Source organism: Sciurus vulgaris, assembly GCF_902686455.1.
Source record: "Sciurus vulgaris genome assembly, chromosome: 10".
NCBI lineage: Eukaryota > Metazoa > Chordata > Mammalia > Rodentia > Sciuridae > Sciurus > Sciurus vulgaris.
Window position 1 is genome coordinate 73,911,915 of NC_136470.1, and position 25,538 is coordinate 73,937,452.

The following is a 25,538-nucleotide window of genomic DNA, read 5'->3' on the forward strand; positions in this document are numbered from 1 at the left end:
AGATTTTCTTTTTTCTCCTTTTTTAAAAAAAAATTTAAGTTTTTATTTCTTTACGTTTCTTGCTTTCTTTTCCTTCTGTTTACTTGTTCCCTCACAGTCACTTTCTCCCTTATTTACATGATGTTATTGTCCCCAAAGGGGTTATTTGGTCTAGGATTGCATAGTGTCTGATTTGGGCACTGCTAATATTGATCTCCCCTTAAAGAAAGGGTTTTGGAAACCTATAGGGCCACTATAAGCCTATAGGGGGAAATCTGCAATACCCCAGATCTGCAGCGCTAGAAGGGAAGATACATGAACAACATGAAAAAACAAGGGAAGAAAATGATCCAAACAAATCTAGATTCTATAGTAATAGAATCCAATGACAGTATGTTAGAAGAAATGTCAGAAAAGGACTTCATATTATACATGATTAAGATGATTTGCAAAGCAAAGGATGAGATAAGAGAGCAAATGCAGGCAATGAATGATAATACCAATAAGCTGAAAAGGACCTGCAGAAAGCAAAAGATCATTTCAACAAAGAGATAGAGATTCTCAAAAAAACCCAAACGGAAATCCTTGAAATGAAGGAGACAATAAAGCAAATAAAAAACTCAATGGAAAGCATCACCAACAGACTAGACCACTTGGAAGACACAACCTCAGACAATGAAGACAAAATATTTAATCGTGAAAATAAAGTGGCCCAAACAGAGAAGATGGTAAGAAATCATGAACAGAATCTCCAAGAACTATGGGACATCATGAAAAGACCAAATTTAAGAATTATTGGGATTGAGGAAGGCACAGAGATACAAACCAAAGGAATGACCAACCTATTCAATGAAATAATATCAGAAAATTTCCCAAACCTGAAGAATGAAATGGAAAATCAAATACAAGAGGCTTACAGAACACCAAATGCACAGAATCACAACAGATCCACACCAAGGCACATTATAATGAAAATGCCTAATATTCAAAATGAAGATAGGATTTTGAAGGCCGCGAGAGAAAAGCATCAGATTACATATAGGGGGAGACCAATACAGATAGCAGCTGACTTCTCAACCCAGACTCTAAAAGCTAGAAGGGCCTGGACCAACATATTTCAAGCTCTGAAAGAACATGGTTGCCAACCAAGAATCCTATACCCAACAAAACTAACCTTCAGATTTGAAGATGAAATAAAATCCTTCCATGATAAACAAAAGTTAAAAGAATTTACAAATAGAAAGACTGCACTACAGAATGTTCTCAACAAAATATTCCATGAGGAGGAAATGAAAAACAACAATGGAGGTCAGCAAAGGGAGGAACTACCTTAGAGAAAAACCACTCAAAGGAGAAACCAAGCCAACTTAAAAACCAAAAATAAGCCAAATGATTGGGAATACAAATTATTTCTCAATAATAACCCTGAACGTTAATGGCCTAAACTCCTCAATCAAACAACATAGACTGGCAGAATGGATTAAAAAGAAAGACCCAACAATATGCTGCCTGCAAGAGACTCATCTCGTAGAAAAAGATATCCACAGACTAAAGGTGAAAGGATGGGAAAAAACCTACCACGCACATGGACCCAGTAAAAAAGTGGGGGTTTCCATCCTTATATCAGATAAAGTGGACTTCAAGCCAAAATTAGTCAGAAGGGATAAAGAAGGACATTTCATACTGCTTAAGGGAACCATAAATCAGGAAGACATAATGATAGTAAATATTTATGCCCCAAACAATGGTGCATCCCTGTACATCAAACAAATCCTTCTCAATTTCAAGAATCACATAGACCACAACACAATAATTCTGGGGAACTTTAACGCACAGCTGTCACCACTAGATAGATCTTCCAAACAAAATCCAACCAAAGAAACCATCGAACTCAATAACACAGTCAATAACCCAGACTTAATAGACATATATAGAATATTCCATCCATCAACGAGTGGATACACTTTCTTCTCAGCAGCACATGGAACCTTCTCGAAAACAGACCATGTATTATGCCACAAAGCAGCCCTTAGGAAATGCAAAAAAATAGAGATACTGCCTTGTGTTCTATCAGATCATAATGGACTGAGAGTAGAAATCAATGACAAAATAAAAAAGGGAAATTACTCCAACACTTGGAGACTAAATAATATGCTATTGGATGAAACATGGATAACAAAAAACATCAGGGAGGAGATTAAAAAATTCTTAGAGGTCAATGAGAACGATCATACAACATATCAAAATCTCTGGGACACTATGGAAGCGGTACTAAGAGGAAAATTCATTGCATGGAGCGCATTCCAGAAAAGAATGAAAAGTCAACAATTAAATGACCTAACATTACAGCTCAAAGTCCTAGAAAAAGAAGAACAGAATAACAGCAAAAGTAGTAGAAGACAGGAAATAATTAAAATCAGAGCTGAAATCAATGAAATTGAAACAAAAGAAACTGTTCAAAAAATTGACATAACAAAAAGTTGGTTCTTTGAGAAAGTAAACAAAATAGACAAACCCTTAGCCACACTAACAAACAGAAGGAGAGAGAAGACTCAAATTACTAAAATACATGATGCAAAAGGAAATACCACAACAGACACCACTGAGATACAGAACATAATGAGAAGCTACTTTGAAAGTCTGTGTTCCAACAAAATAGAAAGTACCGAAGACATTGAAAAATTTCTACAAACATATGTTCCTCCCAAACTGAACCAGGAGGACATACACAATTTAAACAGATCAATATCAAGCAATGAAATAGAAGAAGCCATTAAAAATCTACCATCCAAGAAAACCCAGGACCAGACAGATTCTCAGCTGAGTTCTACAAGACCTTCAAAGAAGAACTCATTCCAATACTTCTCAAAGTATTCAGGAAATAGAAAAGGAGGGTACCCTACCGAACTCATTCTATGAAGCTAATATCACCCTCATACCCAAACCAAGAAAAGACACATCAAGGAAAGAAAATTTTAGACCAATATCCTTGATGAATATAGACACAAAGATCCTTAACAAAATATTGGCAAACCGTATCCAAAAACATATTAAGAAAATTGTGCGCCTTGTATAGTGGGATTCATTCATGGAATGCAAGGATGGTTTAACATCCGTAAATCAATAAACGTAATCCATCATGTCAATAGACCTAAGGATAAGAATCATATGGTTATTTCAACTGACGCAGAAAAAGCATTTGACAATATACAACACCCCTTCATGCTGAAAACACTAGAAAAAATAGGGATAGTAGGAACATACCTGACATTGTAAAGGCTATTTATGCTAAGCCCATGGCCAACATCACTCTTAATGGAGAAAAACTGAAACCATTCCCTTTAAAAACTGGAACAAAACAGGGATGTCCTCTTTCACCACTTCTATTCAACATTGTCCTCGAAACTCTAGCCAGAGCAATTAGGGAGACTAAAGAAATTAAAGGGATACGAATAGGAAAAGAGGAACTTAAGCTGTCACTATTTGCGGATGACATGATTCTATATTTAGAGGATCCAAAAACCTCCTCCAGAAAACTTCCAGACCTCATCAATGAATTCAGCAAAATAGCAGGCTATAAAATCAACATGCATAAATCTAAAGCATTTTTACACGCAAGCGATGAAACAGCTGAAAGGGAAATGAGGAAAACAACTCCATTTGCAATAGCCTCAAAAAAAAAAATAAAATAAAATACTTGGGTATCAATCTAACCAAAGAGGTAAAAGATCTCTACAATGAAAACTACAGAACACTGAAGAAAGAAATTAAGGAAGACCTTAGAAGATGGAAAGATCTCCCATGTTCTTGGATAGGCAGAATTAATATTGTCAAAATGGTCATACTACCAAAAGTGCTATACAGAGTCAATGCAATTCCAATTAAAATCCCAATGATGTACCTCACAGAAATAGAGCAAGCAATCATGAAATTCATCTGGAAGAATAAGAAACCCAGAATAGCTAAAGCAATCCTTAGCAGGAAGAATGAAACAGGGGGTATCGCAATACCAGAACTTCAACTATACTACAAAGCAATAGTAACAAAAACAGCCTGGTATTGGCACCAAAATAGACAGGTAGATCAATGGTACAGAATAGAAGACACAGACACAAACTCAAATAAATACAATTTTCTCATACTAGACAAAGGGGCCAAAAATATGCAATGGAGAAAAGATAGCCTCTTCAACAAATGGTGCTGGGAAAACTAGAAATCCATATGCAACAGAATGAAACTAAACCCCTATTCTCTCACCCGGCACAAAACTCAACTCACAATGGATAAATGACCTTGAAATCAGACCAGAAACCCTGCATCTTATAGAAGAAAAGGTAGGTCCAAATCTTCAACTTGTTGGCTTAGGATTAGACTTCCTTAACAGGACTCCCATAGCACAAGAAATAAAAGCAAGAATCAATAACTGGGATAGATTCAAACTAAATAGCTTTCTCTCTGCAAAGGAAACTATCAGCAATGCGAAGAGAGAGCCTACAGAGTGGGAGAATATCTTTGCCACTCATACTTCAGATAGAGCACTAATTTCCAGAATATATAAAGAACTCAAAAAACTCTACACCAAGAATACAAATAATCCAATCAACAAGTGGGCTAAGGAAATGAACAGACACTTCACAGAAGAAGATCTACAAGCAATCAACAGATATATGAAAAAATGTTCAACATCTTTAGTAATAAATGCAAATCAAAACTACACTAAGATTCCATCTCACCCCAAGTAGAATGGCGATTATCAAGAATACAAGCAACAATTGGCGTTGGAGAGGATGTGGGGAAAAAGGTATACTCATACATTGCTGGTGGGATTGCAAATTAGTGCAGCCACTCTGGAAAGCAGTGTGGAGATTCCTTAGAAAACTTGGAATGGACCTACCATTGGACCCAGCTATCCCACTCCTGGGCCTATACCCAAAGGACTTAAAATCCGCACACTACAGAGATACAGCCACATCAATGTTCATAGCAGCTCAATTCACAATAGCCAGACTACGGAACCAACCTAGATGCCATTCAATTGATGAATGGATAAAGAAACTGTGGTATATATATACAATGGCATATTACTCAGCTATAAATAATAATAAAATTATGGCATTTGCAGGCAAATGGATGAAATTGGAGAATATCATGTTAAATGAGATAAGCCAATCTCAAAAATCCAAGAGGAATGATCTCACAGATAAGTGGATGATGACACTTAATGGGGGGTGGGAGTGGGTCAGGAATGGAGGGAGGAGGGACTGTATAGAGGGAAAAGAGAGGTGGGAGGGTGGGGGGGGAGGAAAAAATAATGGAATGAATCAAACAACATTACTCTATGTAAATTTATGAATATGCAAATGGTATGCTGTTACTCCATGTACAAACAGAAACAACATTTATCCCATTTGTTTACAATAAAAATAAATTAAAAAAAAAAAAAGAAATGGGAGAGCTCTGCTCACAAAACAGCATTCAGATCTGACTTTCAGGGTTCCTCATGATTTACTCATCCCATTTTAAGCTCCAAATTTTCTATTATTTATCAATACACAAATTTCTAACACAGTCTACTCTGGCCACTTTCCAAGAAATTATATATCCGATGGTTAACACTTTCTCACCCACTGTTAATAGTACTCCATTCTGCTCCATTTTGTCTTTCCCTCAGCAAGTTACTAGTATTCAAATTGCCCTACTTCCTTTCATCTATGCAAACCCTTTGTACCCCCAGATTTCATCTTGAGTACATACTATGCTTTACTAAAAACCCTGGGTAGCATCTAACATTGTTTGTAGTACACATTTTCCCATTAAATCCTATTCTGCCTTTTATTGCTCTCTAAAGTGGAGCTCCCTACCAGCGGCCATGGGAGAATGGGTTACAGGTGCACCATGAGAGATTGATGGTTGTAAAGTTTTTATAGTGATATGAAATTTACAACCATTTTACCACCATTCACAAATTTACAACAGTTCAAATTATATTTGGATGCTGTCTGGCACAGTCAGTAAACTTCCAGATTTCAGTGCTTATTGTTTTGTGCTTAAGGTTTTATGCATAACACCTGCCACCAGAGACATGCATCTAGGGCTTTCCCTTTCATCCAGTCCATTAAACCATCCAAGTCTGACTATTGCTTTAATTGCAATGTATTTACAATCAGTGATAATCTTTGTGCATGTGTTTTAAATACTTAATTTTTCCTTTGATCTTGCTCTTTTGCTCTTTTCTCGCATTGTTTTCTCCCAACAAAGTACATGATTTGTTTTCATCATCATCTCTTGTCTCTAATAAAAAATTAATTTTATTCAATTTTTTCAGTTGTGATTTAATTTATGTGGACTTTTATAATGACTTATTGTTTGTGTATAGAAAAAAGAATGCATCTAAAAACAAATGATAATGAAAAATTTTAATCAATTCAGTGAAGGAGATATGAAAAAAATTTTAAAATATTTTAATAACAGTTGAAGTAACATTTATATTGTGTTGAAAGTCTAGCATTTTAACTATAAAATTAAATATTTCCAAAATTCCCTTTACTTACCAAATGTTTAATTTTTCAAGAATCTTGTGAATTATTTAAAAATATTAAGGACAATCTTATTCTCTTTGAAAATTGGTTAGTTGTAGTCAAAAGACTGATCGTCTCCTGAAGTACTTTCCATATATTATTTTCCACTATGATGGATAATTTTAAATTAAAAATAATTTTTATTAATTACTTCAGAACTTTTTAGAGTTTCACAAGACAATAGTCAAACTATAAGTTACTTATTAGGAAATGTATGAGGATTATTTCAAATTTCTATTTGTTTGCCCTGTTGGTTTTATTTTTTGTATTTTCCCAGATATATTTTCATGGAAAGGTTATCAAATGAATAAAAGTGTCACCAGGCCTCCCACTTCCTCTACAAGGGGCTTGAAAATGTCTGGGACACTTCAGGTTCAGAGTAGAGATCTTGCTGCTGAGCAATACCCACAACTCAGTCAGGTAACAGCAAATCTCATCCCCCACACACTCCTCAGCCTCAACATTACTTAGAATTGGGAAGACAAAACATCCAAACCAACAACCAGGCCCCAAGGAAGAACCATCACAAGGGGACCTCAGATCCCACTCCTGGACATTTACTCATACATCAACAACAACAAAAAGCCCCAGAACAAAAAAGATAACTACACACAAAAGAACACCTGTATAAAAGGAGAATCCATCTCAACTGATGTGCAAGTCCAAGACCAACAGGTAAACAAATCTCCACCAAAAATTCACAATCCTCCAACAGAGAATCCCACAGATATAGAAATCGATGAAACTCCAGAGAAAGAGTATAAAACACTGATTAGTAAAATGCTCAATGAACTAAACGAGATCTATGGAATAAATTAAGAAGATGAATATAGGAGATGAAAGACCATTTTCAATAAAGAAAGAGAAATATTGAAAAGAAATCAATCAGAACTCCTGGAAATGACACAATGAAACAATTTGAAAATACACCTGAGAGCACCACCAACAGATTAGATTGTATAGAAGACAACTTCAGGTCTCAAAGACAGAACTTCAGACCTCAAAGACAGAGTATATGAACTTGAATATTCAATAAATAAATAAAAGACTATGATCAGAATATACAAGAACTCTGGGACAATATTAAGGAGCAAACCTGAGAATCACTGGGATAGAAGAGAATATGGAGATAAATCTAAAGGCATTAAGAATGTCTTCAGTGAGATAGTAGCATAAAAATTTCTCCATATTAAAAATGAGATAGACATCCACATGTAGGATTCCAATAACAAATATCGATTCCCCAGCATTACTTGTTAAAAAGACTATCTTTCCTTCAACACATATCTCTACAGTGAAAATTACAGAACAATGAAAAAATTGAAGAAGACCTTAGAAGATGGAAAGACCTCCCAATGTTCTTGGATAGGTAGAATGAATAGGCATACTACCAAATAGCCATACTACCAAAAACAATATGCAGATTCAATGCAATCCCCATCAAAATACCAATGACATTCTTCACAGCACTAGAAAAAATGTCCTAAAATTCATTTGGAAGGATAAGAGACCCAGAATAGCCAAAGCAATCCTGAGAAGAAGAGTGGTCACAGGAGTTATCACAATACCTGATCTCAAATTGTACCACAGAGGTATAGTAACAAAAACAGCATGGTACTGGTATCAAAGTAGGCAAGATCATCAATGGAATAGAAGATAGAAACAAACCCACATACAGCCATCTGATACTTGACAAAGGTGCCAAAAATATATGTTGTATCATCTTTGTATTCAATGTGTGATGTCACATGTAGCTTCTGGAAAATTCCACCATACACTCTTTTTTTCCTCTTTTTTTGTAGCAGGGGTTGAACGCAGGGGTGCTTAACCACTGAGCTACATCTCCAGCCCTTTTTCTTATATTTTATTTTGAGACAGGGTCTTGCTAAGTTGCTTAGGGCCTCGCTAAATTGCTAAGGCTGGCTTTGAACACTCAATCCTCCTGCCTCAGCCTCTTAAGCCACTGAGATTACAGGCATGCACCACCATACCCAGCTCTACCATACACTCTTAAGAAAAAGAATGAATAAGGCAAATAATGTATTATGTATTATGTATTACGTATAATGTATTATGATGAAAGCAGTTCTGACCCGTTGGATGCCTCCCTCTCCAAAGTTTCAAGGACTTTCAGAAGTGCCTAAAACCACACTTGGAAATCACTCCTTAATAAAACTGTTTATAAAGGTATTTACAACTACTGTACACCAGTTTACATTGTATTGGGCTCATGAAGCTAATTAAAAGTCACATCATAGAAATAAAGTCAAAATTCCTTCCACAATTGCAGAATCACTCATTTTACCAACCTTTCAGTCAAATTACTATATTTGGGACCAAATAAAGCAAAGGAAATAGAAAAAGGGTTGCTCTGGAATAATATAGAAGATGTATTGACAATGCTTTGCATAAGACTAGGAAGCAAATGTTTCCTTGCAGAGTGATGTATCTGCAGATGTGAGTGCCAGCATTCAGCTAGCAGAACTAGTTTGAACCTCTGGATAGGAAGGCTTGGAAGAATATTACCTACCCTGCCAAAAAGTAACAAAAGTTCTACTCAAGAGGAAATATATGAGTAGTAACTAAATACTGTGAAACAAATAAGATTTTCTAGATTCTGGATATCATGCAAGTACAAGGGTTTGTGCTGGCAGAAAGCTGTTGACTGGAAGGTGGGAGGGCTCTACATCATGTCTGTTCTCTGCATTCTGAACCCTGAGATGCCTGTAAGACACATAGACATTTTTGTCTGCATATTCATCTGAAGATGTGAATTCCACCCTAAAGAATGTTAATAAGAAAATCCAGGCTGTCGTGGTTCCATCTGTGTTTGAATGTATGCAATGAAATAGTTTTTGATGTTTCCTATCAAGATATCTACCAAAGTAACAGTGGTTTTGTTTTTGTTTATCTGAAGGAGTTAAAAGAGGAATTTTCAAAAAATTTCAATGATCATTACATTGTAGAGTTGTTGAGAAGAGTTTATTAACTTCAAAAAATTGGCTTACTTGGCATTTGTAAGTACTAGAATGAACATAACAAAAAACCACAAGAAGTGTATGAAAATATAACGTTTAATAACAAAGTTAATGTACAAAGAAAAGTGAGGTTAGATGTAGGCTAGTGGGGAGTATAACTAGTATTCTGATCTCAAAGACAAATACAAAAACCCTAAGTGACATATTACTTGAAAAGTCTTGTGAAAAAGTTCAAGTGCATTAGAAATTCATTCATATTATCAGAAGAATTACAGTGAAAGAAAGAAGAGATCAAATTTTTCACATTCGGGTTAACAGTGAGAATAGAGTTTCTGTCAATTAAAGAAAAGGCAAGAAATATCCTTCGACTACTTGCTAATACCCATCTGTGAGGCAAACTTTCTCCCTATAAGAATTTGTAAAGAACATTTTAAAACTTTTTTTTATCAGGAATTGCATGTGGTCATTTCGACATAAAACTTGATATAATGCAAACTCATGATAAGATTTAAGCTTGATTTCTCTTTTTAAAGTTAAAAAAGTCAGAAGTTTTATTCAAATGAAACATTTAATATCTTTAATAACATTACTGTGGGGAGTTTTTTATGTTTTATTGTAATTATGTAGTAAGTAAATATTGATTTTTTATAGACTCATTATGACCCCATCAAAATGCCCCAGTTTTTCCCACTGTGCTTTATAAGATTTTCAGCATGAAAAAGGTCAGAGAAGCTGCTCTGAAGTCAAATATCAAGTACTTCTGCTTCAAACTCATAAGTTTTGTTTCACTGTATTAAGATTATTTGTTTTATAAGAGATTCTGGTGGTTATGAAATTTAATTTCTGGTAAAAGCTGAGATTTATTTAATGTAAAAATAATGTTCATTACAAAGTAAAACATAAAAATATTCGTTGTTAAAGGAACAAACAATTTCTACTTCCCATTGCTCAACTAAGTCTTGATTAGAAAGAAGCCTGGGGGCTGGGGTTGTGGCTCAGTGGTAGAGCAATCTCCTAGCATGCATGAGGCCCTGGGTTCAATCCTCAGCACCACGTAAAAATAAAATAAAGGTATTGTGTCCACCTACAGTGAAAAATATATATTAAACAAACAAAAGAAAGAAGACTGAAGAAAGTGGGAGACAGATGAGCAAAGCAGATAAACGTGACTGCAAAGAAATAGAGTTCACAGACTATCACATGAGCTAAAGACACCTGTAAGTCAAGAGAAAGTACTAGGAAATCCAAGTAATCTCAGGCAGAGACTCCCTTAACAAAGTGAGATGTTCTGCAAGGCAGTGTAATTTTGAGATAGTTTACAAAGAACTGGCTGGGATTCCCTGATGGAAACCCAGCTGTTTGCTGAGGTTGGTGAGGCCATTGGGTTTTTATTTGACACCTGTTAGATTTATAAAAACAGCAAAGCATGAAGGAATTTTGAGATGGTCACATGATTCTAAGAGATAAGCTGAGTGAGTTTGAAAGAACCAGTATAAGTAATGGAATATTACTCCACCATGAAGAATGATAAAATTATGGCATTTGTAGGCAACTGGATGAAATTGGAGAATATCATGCTAAGTGAGATAAGCCAATCTCAAAAAACTAAAGGACAAATGATCTCGCTGATAAGTGGATGAGGACATATAATGGGGGGTGGGAAGGGTTAGCCTTAGGGTTAGGGTTAGGTTTAGGGTTAGGGTTAAGGAGAGCGGTAAGAATGGAGGAAGGAAGGACTGTATAGAGGGAAAAGAGGGGTGGGAGGGGTAGGGGGGAAGGGAAAAAAATAACAATGAATCAAACAACATTACCCTATGTAAATTTATGATTGCACAAATGGTATGCCTTGACTCCACGTACAAATGGAGAAACATGTATCCCATTTGTTTAGAATAAAAAATAAAGAACCAGTATAAGCAAATTTATATTAAGTAGGATATACTAAATGTATTTGTTATATCAGGTTGGGCTTAATATGATTGGCAGTCCCATTTTGACCCATGTTCTCTTTAAGCCTCATTCTGTTTTTGTTTCATAAAACAATGACAACACAATAGCCATCTTTACAATGTTAGCACTGCAGCTTACCCCAATCTTGGATCACTTCTATCTAGTTCCTTCACTCCTCCTTTTCCACTAGTGTACATCATTCCCCCGCAGCACTGAACTCTGCTTCTTATTTGATCTTCAGTCTGCATCCCACTACTCTCAGGAGATGAGAATAAATGAACACTGTCAACCTTGGCTCGCCTCAGTATACCCCTTGATCTCATACTCCACAACTCGGGCTCTTAGTTTTTGTCCTACAAAAGACCCAAGACACTAAATTATGACATTTAGCCCTTCACCTTCTCCAGAAATTTCATCTTTGCCACCTACCAGCACCTTGTCTTCCATCAAGTAGTCACAGTCTGCCCTTCTTTTAAAAAATTGGTTTTTTATTTTACTACCTCTCCAATGATCTAATCCTTGTTCACGCTCAAATTTCTCAGGCTCCTTGAAGACTGACTCACCCTTTCTTCTCTCTGTGATGCCTCCTTAAACTTCTCATGATAAGTCTTCCATCCTGATTATTGCCTTAACACCAATTTCACAATTATAAATATCACCAACATCTTCCTCACTTATAAAACTAGTGATTTTTCCTATAATGATTATTCTTCTAGCATTCTCTATTGCACTTAAAAAATTGATGGTTCTCTCAGGAAATACTGTGCTCCATTGGAAAATGGTTATATTGTCTTGTTTGTCCTGTGCTCCTTCCTTTTTTATTAATGTTTTTAGATGTCAATGGAACTTTATTTTGTTTATTTATATGTGGTATTGATTATCAAACCCAATGCCTCATGTATGCCAGCCAGGCAAGTGCTCCACCATTGAGCCACAACTCCAGCCCCCTGTGCTGTTTCTTTCTAGTTTATTTGATCACTTTTTTCTCTTCCATCACTTTTTAGAAATATTTCCCAAGGTTCAGTGCCTGGCCATCTGTGTTTATCAGTTCTACTGTTTTTCTCAAATAATTTTTAATGAATTTTAGTGACTATTCCCTGTGTACCTGAAAAGAAAGTCAAGTTTGTAGTTGTTGGGTGTAATGTTTTATATATATGCATTTGTGTGTGTGTGTGTGTGTGTGTGTGTGTGTGTATCTCAACAGGTTAATTATGTAGTTCAAATCTTCAAATCTTCAACATCCTTATTTACTTTTTTGTTGCTTATTCTCTTAGTAAATGAGAGAGATGTGTTAGAATCTCTGTCTATGAGGTAGTTTATCTATTCTTTTAGTTGACAACTTTTGCTGGTTAAATTTTCAAGTTGTTATGAGATATATACATATTTAGGTTTTGAATCTTCTTATTAATTGGACTTTTATAAATATGAAATGCCCCTCTTTTATCTAATTGAACTTCTCAAGGGCAATTTGGTTTGCCAGCTTTCTTTTGTTTAATTTTTGCAAGGACTATGTTTTTTTGAACTTTTCAACTTTCTTGTTATTCAAAGTGTAAAAAACTTCAAAAAAACACACTGAAAATTTCTCAATTGGATAATTTGTTTATGCTTAAAATAATTATTGATGTAATTTTTTAGAACAATTTTGCTTTTTGTTTTCTATTTATGCCATGTTTCTTTATTCCTCTTTCCTTGCCTTTTCAAAGCAATAAAATATTTTTGAGTATTCTGTTTTTCCTCTTTGTAAAGCTATACATTCTTTTTATTATACCTTTATGGATATACCATGTTGTACCTTCAAGAATACAACATGCTTTCTTAATTTATTAAGTCCACATTTTAATTAATTTTACTTTTTGAATAGTATGAGTACCTTGTAATAATTTAACTCAATATCCTTCCCCCACCTTTTGTACTATTATCATTTATTTTATTTCTATGTATATTTTATTGTTATTGACATATGAAGTTATTATTTTTAACCATTGATATTAAACTACTTTATATACTCATTAACCCTTGCATTCTCCTTTCCTGATAATCAGTACTTTCTTCTGGGATCATTTTCCTTCAACTTAAATAACTCCAATGTTTTCTATAATGCAGATTTTCTGGATGAAAAAAATTTGTCATTTTTCATTTGTCTTTTTGAAGGACATAGTTACTGATTATAAAATTCTAGGTTAGCAACATTTTCTAGTTTAAGAAAGTAACCCCATTGTCTTTTGGTCTCTACAATTTTTGTTAAAAATATATGCTAAAGGTCTTATTATTGCTCCTTTGGAGATAAAATGCCTTTCCCCATTTTTATGATTTTACTCTTTATCTTTGATTTTCAGCAGTCTGGTTAATTATGCTATGCTCATGTATAATATTATTTTATTTTTCCTGCTTGGTATTTGTGACTCTTATTTAGAAAATATTTTTTAATTGTAGAGGGACACACTTTTATTTTATTTATTTTTATGTGGTGGAGAGGATCGAACCCAGTGCCTCACACATGCTAGGCAGGCACATTACCACTGAGCCACAACTCCAGCCCAATATTTGCGGATCTTCAGATTGACATCGTTCATCAGTTTTGAAAAGTTTTAAGTATCATCTCTCCCAATACTGACTCTGCCCCCATCTCTCTCTCCTTACCTTCTGAGACTCTAATTATATAGACCTGTTAGTTTACTACCCATGTATCCTGCTGTCTAGATGCTGCCAAACCTATTTAATGTATTCTTAATTTCAGAAGTGAAACCTTATGTTGTAGAATATCTATTTGATTTTTTAAGAGACACAGTGTCTGTGCTAAATTATATAATTTTTCATGTATTTATGTATCTTTTCCCTTGGTTTTCCTGAACATATTCTTTATGGTTATTTTAAAGTCAGTGTTTAAAACTCCAATAGCCAAATTTACCTGAGGCTCTCCTCTCTGGTATGTTTTTTTTCTTAACTGCTAGAAAAAAAATTAACAGATTTTATTATCTCTTTCCTCCTTTTCTGAGTGTCCCTTTTTTTTTTTAGGGTATATACCAAATATTGTGTAAAATTGACAGGGTATGTGGGACATTTTGAATTTCAAATCTGTTGTGCTGGTGCTGTAGACTACTAAAAATCCTTGTTTGTTTCTCTTTCTCTTGGAAAACAGATTTTCAGCAAGGAACAAGCACAATCCTCCGTACATAAACAAAGTTTGCTATTGTCCTCAGGGAAGGAAATGGTTTGTGACCATTAACTCACCTTGACAAGGTTCTCTATCCTTCTGGAATTTCAGTTAATCTTGTAATTGCTACTAAAGTTTTCTGATGTCCTTACAATGTTTTTAAACATACTATTTTGAGGTTTTTTCTTTCTTCTTCTTTTTTTTTTTTTTTTACTTGCTACAGAGGGAGCCTTGCACTCCTGCAGCATGCCAGCTTCCAGCTACTTTTGTGGTTGTAACCAGAACTCTATGCCAATGACTTTCAAATTATAAATTCTCAAACCTGCAACAGTCCTACTCATTAGCTACCTACTGTAGAATTCCCCTTTTGCATAAAAGCTCCAAAAGAAACTACTTTTGTTCTCTCAATTGCCTTGTCATACGCAACAGAGACACTTTGGTTCATTCTTTTATTCTCTACTTCAATCCATGAAAGTCTTTAAAATTTTATTTCAGTTAAGAAAATAAAAAGGAATACCTTTTCAAACACCACCAGCAACAAGGAGGAGGCTTAACATATAGTACAACTCAATTTATAAACTAGAGAATTGGGCATAAAAAGGTTAAGTAGTTGGCATGAGCTGGGCGTGGTGGCACACATCTGTAATTCCAGCAGCTCAGGAGGCTGAGGAAGGAGGATCTGAGTTCAAAGGCAGCCTCACCATCTTAGTGAGGCCCTAAGTAACTCAGAGAGACCCTGTCTCCAAATAAAACATTAAAAGGGCTGGAGATGTCACTCAGTGGTTAAGCAACCCTGGGTTCAATCTCTGGTACCAAAAAAAAAAAAAAAAAAGTAGTTGGCACAAGGTTAATAATTTATCCTGGAGCTGAACCAAGACCTAAGCCAGTTTCATTGCTCTTGTCACACTGTCCATTTCTGAATAAGGTAATTACACATCAGCACAACCCCAATTTCAAATAGTATGTCCTCCTGTCTTTATGAATCTTGGATAATCCCAGGTATCTTGGATAATCCCAATTGCATCACCAAAATTTCATTTTTAGCACCTTGAAGCGGAACAAAATTATGTCAGAGCATGTCTTAATTTTTTTGTCCTGAAGATATGGTAACTGTCTCTTTAACCATAGTGTATACAATTGGTATAAATGGAAGGATGCCCAGAATAAGATAGGCCTAAGAGCAGTCCTTGAACATTCGTCATCTCACTTAGTCCTTACAACAGCGTATGATAAGGAGGTTCTAATATAAAAATTTTTTCAATGCTAGGAAATTGAGGCTTAGTTTTGCCAGATAATATTTGTTAGCCATTCATGTTGTTACCACTTCACTGTCAAAAACCTTTAGTGGATCTTTATTTCTTTTCTTGTTGAAATAAAGATGTCCTGTCCTGTCTTTCAAGACCTCTGTAATTTGTCTTATTCATATTAACTTAGCTTATTCAAATTTATTTCACAGAAGCCTGGATCTTTCTGGGCCAAATCCACAGACAAGCCCATCCAGCATTTGAATGCCAACAGCAATATTGCTAAGAGCAGTCCTGCCTGACCTTGTCCTTTTTCTAAGTAGCAGTTTTTGGCCCTGTTATTAGCAAATTTTCCAGACTTGTTCATATATCAGGCTAGTACCACCTCTTGGAAATCATAAGCTCCACATAGTTATTCAACAAGTGAACAGGTACCTCTTTGATTTATCCTAACTCAGGCATGCTTATATTGCAAAGGTCTCCTCCATGTTTACATCATGGACTCCAATCCCAGGGATAAATGGCATGGTTACAGTCATGTGCTCCCTGAAGTTGTGCAATGTGGTCCCCTGATTTGGGGATCTGACATAAATACGGGGTCACCTTAGCCTTGTCTTTCTTAAGTATGTGAAATCTTCATCCTTTAAGAATGAAGTGTCAAAAATAAATTAAAAAAGAAAAAAATACATTAAACTTTTAGTTAAAAAAAAAAGAATGAAGTGTCAGAATACCCCACAGAACTTTCATCCTTTTACTTGTCCTTCCTACTTCTGACTTACTTGAAACGTTCCCAGGATTCAGAAACCTAAAGTATACAAAACGAGGGCACTGAGGGGCAAATGCACCCTAGTTTTCCATACAAGATCAGGACTGTATCCCCCTTTTTCCATTACCACTTCTGATAATATTTAACATCACACTGTTTTTTTCCCAACACCATAACACCCAAAGGACAAAGTTCTAGTGAAGAAACACTCCTGGCCTTGAGGCACACCACCAGGATTCTGGTTTGGGGCCTATCTCTGACTAAATATGTGATTCTGGGAAGATTACTAATCTGATAAAACCTTATGTGTTTTATTAGAATTGTGTTGAATATTGGGATACAGAAATAAGTCACACATCCTGAATTCATGGAGCTTACAGGTTAGCAGAAAGTATTAAAAGGTAAATCAAAACAGGGTGAGATAAATGTTATGAAGTCTTCACTAAATATAGGAGAACAAAAAAGAAACCCCTAGATGAGAGCTCTAACTTGTCTAGAGGTAGGAGGAGATCAGAAAATACTTTTCAAAAAGTGCTGATATTTGAACTGAGACTTAAGGAAGCCTGGTTTGTTTATTGCTATGGTCCCAGCCTTTATAACAGTGCCAAAAACAGGGTAAGCATTCATTAAGCATCCATTTACTATAAGAGTAAGGAGGGAATTCCATGTGCCCAGGAGGACTTAGGTAAAGGTGTGGTGGTGTCAAAAACATGGTGTGTTCAGAGAAACTGTCATTTAGAGTGCTAGAGTGGATGAAGGGAGTGTGGTTGGAGCTAAGGCCGGAAATACAGCCCGAAGATCAGAATGTAAAAGGCCTGCTATGCCTGGTAAGGCTTTTGAACTTTATGTTGAAGCCATTAGAGGAGTGTAAGCCCTAGAGTCACACAATCAGATTTTTATATTAGCTTGATGTGTCAGTTATCAATTTATTACCTCTTAGCTCCAAATTTATCCTTCATTGCTTCAGAAAAACTGGAACTAGATTCTTTAAATATTTTTCCCTTGCCAGTTGTCGTGATGTTGAGCTTTGTCGGTACTGGACACTGGAGGGACACAGGAGGGAGAAGCGGTGTCTCTTGCAGGTTCAGGTATGCTGCTCTTGCTGAGCTCCAGGAACTTGCAATTTCTCCAGTGCTGGGATCCTGCAGTGCACAGCTTCTCCAGCGTCTGGTTCATGGGAATCTCCTGAGTGCCTAACTGCTAGAATACATGCCACAGTGCCCAAAGGCTAGCAGCTTCCCCTGTGATATGGTCTGAGTAAGTGTCCTCCAAAATCCATGTGTTAAAATCATGGCGTCCAGGGTGGTACTGGGAGATGGTGGAACATTTGAGAGATGGGACCTAGTAAGAGGTCCTTAGAGAGGTCCTTAGATTAATGAGAATATTCCTCTAGGAGGACTGTAGGACTTCAAGCTCTTCCTATTTTCTCTTTGCTTCCTGGCTCATGAGGTGAGCAGTATAGTCTGCCACACAATCCTGCCATGAAGTGTTGCTGTCATTAGAGGTCCAAAGCAAGGTGACTTGATCTTGGACTAGAACCTCTAGAATGATGAGCCAAAACAAGCCTTTTCTTTTTATAAGTTGATTGCCTCAGGTATTTCATTATAGTACAGGAAAGCTAACCCTGGTACCCCTCTTGGGAAGCTCTATAGCTGAGTGTTACCAGTGGGTATCAGAAATTATTTCTCTGGCAACCCAGAGAGTGAATTATGCCTGCCCTGCACGTCAGAAATTTCTCTGCCTTCTAATAAGTCCTGGTCACACCTTCTGCAACAGGTTCTGAGAGAGACACCTTCCTGGGATAATCAGTCAAGAGTAGTGGTTGTTCCTCATATCTGTAAATTCCTATATCCTTTAGATCTTACCTTATATTTTACTAGTCAATCCTGTTACTCTAATCCCATTATTGTTAAAAATTCTTATTTGAGCCTTCCTTATTAAAATTACTAGTGATTTCTTTCCCTTTGTTGGACTCTGAAACACAGATTGACCAACAGCTGTTCAGGTGGGCTAAGGGGAGTGGGATGTGGCCTGGTTAGGAGAACTGAAAGCACTTTGAGCAAGAACTTTCAACAGCTTCATTCCTTTAGAAGGTAATTGCAATAGGAGCTATTTAGGAAATAGGATCTACAGGACTTGGGGTAATCACTGGGAAAAGGTTAGGGAGAGAAGGGTCTAGAGTGACCCTATTTTTCAAGTGTGGATGATGGTACTGCTATAGAAATGGAGAACACTAAAAGAGTCAAGTCAAATTCTCTTCCTGTGTACCGACTCACCCTCAGGAATTCCATGCACTCTTGAGTCACAAAGACTTGGAATCATATACAAAGTGGGTTAGAGAGGAACCCAAACCCAACTTTTTTCGTCTTTGGACACTATGGGCCATTTGTTCAGATCAGGTTTTAAAAACTGGGAGAAAAGTTCATTTCATCTTGGCATCCCACTATTCCATCATTTTGTAAAGTTTTTTTTTTTTTTTTTTCATTCTTAAAGCTCTTGGTCTTGTAGGCCTTCTTAATTATACATTCCAGGGCTCACCTCCAACTCTTACAATTCAATAAGTTTCCTATTAAGTGAAACCTACATGACTCCCAATAGGGAACAGCAGGCCAATATATACTTGCTAAGTGCTGAAGAATATGGGTCTTATCAAATATCAACTATAGGCTTGTTTCTGGAATTTCTCATTTGGTTTTATTGATGCAGGCTAACCAGGGTTTCAGTTGTAGAAATGAGAGTTTCCAGTTACATGGATGAAAGGTTCCAGACACCAGAATCTCAGAGGCAGTTTCTACAAACAGCTCTTGGAACCAAGAACCAGGCAACTGTACATCATTGTTTGGGTTTGGAAGATGACGTGGTCAGTTTTGGACATGTGGCTACTCTTGCTTGGAATACACTCCCTACCTTTCCTAGGTTCATCCTTCCCTCAGACCTCTACTCATTCTTCTCTGACTTTCCTGCTAGTCCCATTGTACCCTTTCAGCACATCACTTATCCACCTCTCCAACTCTAACTTTGCTCAATTTGTATGATTCTTTGATTAACATGTGTTTCCCTGTAATAGACTGGAAACTCCAGGGCAGAAATGGTCAGTTTTTGCTTACTATGGAATTCTAATGCCTACCCCAGTCAATGGCTGGAACTTAGGGTTCAGTAGATAATAGTAAAAAAATCAATGAATGGTATCAGTATATAATGCGCTAGTCATGCCCACTGATCCTCCCATCAATCCCTCCAAAGGTATTCTTACATCCATGATACAGATGAAAAAGCAGAGGTTTGGTTCCTCACTGGGGGCTCTGAGTCCAGATTCTGTTGTGTTTCCAAATCACTGTCCTGGGTGTAAAACATCATAAAATAGTAGTTCTGGCTATGAAACAAGCATACAATTTGGCCAGAAAGCAATACTCTCCCACGGTCACATTCTCTTGCCCTCCCCTTGCTGTGTGAGCAAAGAAGGATTCAGAATCCAGGTGGGCCCGCCAGGCTGGGTGGCATCCCTCAACCCGGGCAGCCCTGGGAGAGCCAGGGCGCTCCCCTCCCTCCCCTTCCCTTCCGGGGTTGCTACCTCAGGCTCGCTCGCAAACGGGATGTGTGGCTTCAGGCGACACCTGGCGCTCGGCCTCGGGCGGGAGATGCGAGGAGAGCTCCAGGGCTTAGCACCCTTGGCAAAGAGAGGGCAGCGGAACCTGGGCGGCGAGGGTAGCGCCAGCCAGGAGGGAGTGCAGAGGCGGGCGCGGCAGGCGCGACCGGGCTTTGTGAGCGCTTCGCCTTCGCCTGGCAACCCCGCGCGACCGCGGCCAGCTCGCCCGCGCGCGGCACCGAGGCGACGTCACAGAGCCTCCCCAGCCGCGCCCGCCGCCCGCCGCACAGTTCGGGGTCACTGGAGGCAGCTCCTGCCTTGGTTTGGCGGATCCAGAAGGCTTGGGGGATTCCGGGCGGGTCGGGGATTTTGGCAACCTTGGGGGAATGCGGAGCAATTTACAGTGACCTTGAAGGGTTAGAGAGTGTAAGTAGAGAAGCTTAAAGTTTTTTGTTTTTGTTTTTGTTTTTGGGAAGTAAGCAGGTGAGGAAAAGCCCTTAGGAGTAATAGCAGCAAACACTTGTTGCTGTTTTTTGTTTTTTGTGCCAGGAACTATTCTAAATGCATTGCATATGTTAACTCTTTTCATCCTTAAAGTCGTCCCAGGAGGCAAGTGATGTTATTATCTTCATTTTTACAGATGAGAGAATTTAGCGCAGAGCATTAAGTAACTTGCCCAAGCTGACTGCTAACGTGATCAGATGGAAACCCGGGCTGCCCGTTTCAGATTCTTCAGTCTTAACCTCTAAGAGGGAGATGAGGCTAGAGTGGACAGAAAGAAGAGTCCAGGGTGACTGGGGACATGGGGAAAGAAGGAAAATGTCCCATAAAATGTGGTCACTGTGCTAGGGCACTTTTACAAAACAAATGGCATCAAGTTCCCAGAGGAACTCTGGAGGTAGGTATTAACCTTCGGATTCAGAAACAAGTTCAAAACTTTGAGTAACTTGCCCATGGTCAAATAGCCATCAGTAGGGCCAAACTTGACTCCAGGTCTACTGATTTCAAGATTGTTCTTTTTTAAGTTCCCTGAGAGGGAAGAAAAACCCCATCTTGCTCTGCTACACCCTTCATCACTTCACACCCAGTTTTTAAGGTGCTCCTTGCACCATCCAATCTTTTAGTCCATTTACACAATAGTGCGCATTATTCTAAATCAATGTTTGTTCACCTAGGGCCTTCAGAGGTTTCTCTAGTTGTAAGATGAAAGCCGTTGTCTCTCCTTAAAGCAATTTCAAGCATCAGTGAGCAAGTGGGGGGAGCTGGGATTGGGTTAATGTATGAAGAGGGCTTTTCACAGCCTGCAGTCATCCATTTGTAAAGGGCCCACCCTGCTGACATTTATCAAAGTCCTGCAGGTCCTTGCACACCTGGAGAATCCTGGATGATGTGGGTGGCCAGCCGTCCACAGGCAAGATCTAGGGATGAAAGAAAACTAATCACTGGTCACCACCTGCCTCCCTAAGGCCTCTGGAGAGTCCATCCGGTGCTGACAGAGGCACCTGACCAGCAGGGTGTGTCTTAGGGCTGCAGATGCATCTTCCAAGAGAAAAAATGCTCTGGCTACTGGGGTCCCTTGTGTGTGTGCACAAGGAAAGGCATGCAGACTCTTCCTGCCTTCATACAGATTAAATAATACAGATGGGAATGAATAATAATAATCTTCATGCAGAAGAAGGGGTTTCTCAGGCAAACCAATAGCCAGCTGGAGATGGAATATGAAAAAAATGGAATTTTAGTGTGACAGATTAAATGTGAGAGGAATTTCATGATGCTGTCTGATTGAGGTGGTCTAAACATCTGTCTGTAGGACACCAGGTTGGGAGAAGTATTAGCCAATAAATGTAACAATATAATAAAGAGAACACTACTTCACAAGGAAAATGCTAATTGCAAAATTCAGGAAAATTGCTTTCTTCTGTGAGAGATGTGGAAGGAAGGGGAGGTGCACATAGGTGTGGTTGGTGGTGGCCTAGCTCTTGGAGCTGGTGATAGAGGTTCGTGGGTGTTCATTATGCTTTAGAACTTACATGGATTTTAAAAGATATTTCAAATGTTAGATTTAAGTCTTTTTAAGTAAACCTATCCAATAGATCATACTCTTTCCCTCTGTTTCCTTGTGTAGTTGAGAATCAACTATATCCTTTCTTCATGGTCATTCATTTTTTTCTTTTCTACTAGATCATTCTCATCCATACACAAACATGGTCTATTTCTCCCATCAGATTCCCTTCCACCTCTTCTCTATTTCTCTGTTCTGCTTTATTGCAGAGTTCTTTAGAGAGTTGTCTATGCTTGCTGCCTCTCATTTCCCTCCCAGTCTTTCTTGAATCATCTTGGATCAGGTTTTCATCACCACCACTTCATAGAAACCACAGTTGTCTGGTCCCCCATGACATGGTGTTAAATGCAAGGTCATGTCTCAGATTTGGCTCACCCTATCAGCCTCATGTGACCTGTTAGCCACTCTTGGCTTCCAGGACATCACAGTTGATGGTTTTCTCTTTCACCACTGGCTGCTCCTTTTCAGTCCCGTTGGTGGGTTCTTCCTCTTCTCCCTGCTATCTTAATTTGGGAGCATACCCTTGGACTTCTGTATCTGTACTCACTCTCCTTTAGATCTCATCCAGTCTCATGTTTTAGATACAAATTTGTCTCCTACCTGAAGCATTCCTTGAACTCCATATTCGAATGTCCATCTGTCTGCTTGATAGCATCACTGATGGGCTTCCTGAACTTAATATGTCTCCACCACATTCCCAATATTTCTCTCCAAACAAGTTCCTTCATTCTTCCCCATATCAGGAAATGGCAACTATATCCTTCCAGTTGCTGAGTGTAAAAACCTTGTCATTATCCCTACTTTTCTCTTGCAACTTACATCCAATCAGAACAAATGATGTTGGCTCTATCTTTCAAAGGCATCCCAAACCTGAGTGCTGCTTTCACCTTCAGGATCCTGTTGTGAGCAAACCTCATCTCTCATCTATACGTCTATATGATGGCGATGGCTTCCTAATCCATTTCCCTGTTTCTACACTTGTTCTTCCATGGCCAAGTCTTAACACAGAGACCAGAAAACTTAATACAGATGGTATCACTCCTCTGTTCAGAACCCTCAATATATCTCCCATCTTACTCAGTACAAGTCAAAGTGACCCACATGGCCCTTGAACTATCTGAACCCATTATTTTCTCTTTTCTTCCTTTCTCACTTCCCTTCAGCCATACTGGTCACCTTCCTATTCATCTGAAAGGCCAGGCCCACTCCTGCCTCAGGACCTTTACACTTGCCTTTCCTCTGCCTAGACTATGACTGCTTATATATCCACATGGTTCACTCCTCAACTCCTTCATGATTACATCTAAATATTACCTTCTGAGGGAGCCTCCTCTGACTCTTCTATTTAAAACTCTTCCCTTGTCACCAAATACTATCACCAAATACTGTTTTTTAAAATTTATTTTATTAATTATTCTGTATTCTTTCACTGGGGTGCATGGGATTTTGTTCTTGTTTGCTTGTTTTAAAAAAATTAACACTATTCCTGGAACCTAGAAATACACATTGAGTACTATTAATATTTGCTTCCTAAATAGTTTTCTCTCCTTCCACTTCTTTCCCTCCTTTCCTCCTTTCAAGAGGCCTTCTTGAGATCTGATACCTTGCAGTCCATTCAGCTTTACTTGTTCAGTATCTTAGAGGTTAAGTTATATTTGGCCAAGTAGTGACCAGAGGGTAGGGATCCTGACTGGGCTTTGTGCCACTGTCATCTCCATATCATCACATGATAGTCGGGACCACGGCTTGAACCTGGTCTTCATGGTGTGGTGGTCAGTCTCCTTGTGGAGTTACCACACCCTGTGTGCAGAAAGGCCCTTCACAGGTACATTCATTTCCTTTTGTCGCAGAGCAAATTACCACAAATAGCAGCTTAAAACATCACAGATTTATCAGCTCTGTTTCTATGGGGCAGGGGTTGGGGTAAAGGCTGACTGGGTCCTCTGCTAAGAGTGTTGCTGGGCTAAAATCCAAGCGTGGCTTGCCTGTGATCTTATCTGAGGCTTGGCGTCGGTTTCCATGCTCACTGGCTGTTGGCAGAATTTAGTTCCTTGCAGTTGTAGGACTGAGGTTGCTGTTTCCTTGCTGGCTCTTGGCCAAGGATTTCCCTTAGCTCCCAGAAACCACCCTCGGGTCCTAATTTCATGGCCCTCTCACAGCTCACAACATGGCTGTTTGCTTTCTTCCAGGCCAGCAGAAGTGTTTGAATTCAGGGGCGCTTAACCACTGAGCCACATCCCCAGTTCATTTTATTTTTAATTTTGAGACAGGGTCTTATAAGTTGTTCAGGGTCTCACTAAGTTGCTGAGGCTGACTTTGAATTTGTGATCCTCCTGCCTCAGCCTCCCAAACCACTGAGATGAAAAGTGCTGTTGCTTCTTGTCTGTTTTAAAGGCTCACTTGATTAGGTCAGGCCTACCTGAGATGACTTCCCTTTTGACTAACACAAAGCCAACTGATTAGGGATCTTAACTACACCTGAAGATTCCCTTTTGCCACATAAAATTAATTGTGGGATTGATATCCCATCTTTTTCATGGGTCTCACCCACACTCAAAAGGATGAGGTTGTCCAGGGCATGTACAATTACAGTGTGGGAATCTTAAGGACTATCTTAGAATTTTACCTACTACAACGTGTTTTTGTGAGGGGAAATGGCAAGATCCATCATCTCTCTTCAGAGAGTTAGAACCACTGAGATAAGAAGCACAACCGCCTCTTGTGGATTTAGATCCTCTTCTCCTCCTACTACCTACAATGTAGCCTTTTCTCCAGGCCCTTAGTGAGTCATACCTCCTAAAACCACCCACTTATGGAGAAGAGAGCATTTTTTACCACATTAAGTGAAAATGTCCACCTAATCAAAGCCTGCTTCTTTAAGGACTCAAGTGACAAGAAAGGGAGAACATTAACCATGCACAGTAGGGTGGGGACATGGATACGGCTCCTCCCTTGACACACTCTGTCTTCTGTGGCTGCTCTGATTCTCCTCAGGGCTGCCCTGACCTGTATGACACCTTCACTTACATTAGAAAAGATGGTCTGTTGGGACAGACATAGCCCTGTGGGTATATGACCAGGCAAGTGGGACAGGCATTGGACTTCAGCCACTCTCATCCCTCAGAGAACTGCCTGGTTCTCCTGCCTCCAGAGCCTTCTATTTCTATCCCACATTATTCATCTTCTAAATATGCACAACACTCCTCTCCTCCCCCAACCCCCAAAAAAGAAAAAAAAAACA

The 25,538-nt window shown here is 38.3% G+C and overlaps 1 protein-coding gene across 2 annotated transcripts in view; it reads right to left on the minus strand.

The window, feature by feature from the left end:
- The window catches only part of ROPN1 (rhophilin associated tail protein 1), a 38,155-nt gene extending 17,675 nt beyond the window's left edge, over positions 1-20,480 (minus strand). Inside the window, exons 1-2 of one of the 2 annotated variants that reach the window (XM_079155356.1) lie at positions 20,221-20,335; positions 19,903-19,988 (exon numbers count right to left, since the gene is read on the minus strand). In XM_079155356.1, coding sequence (XP_079011482.1) covers positions 19,903-19,908 — 6 coding nt within the window. In that variant the 5' untranslated portion in view covers positions 19,909-19,988; positions 20,221-20,335. Of the gene's footprint in view, positions 1-19,902; positions 19,989-20,220 lie in introns of both variants that reach the window. The other variant, XM_079155357.1, reaches the window with a different exon arrangement.
- Positions 20,481-25,538: the final 5,058 nt, after the last annotated feature.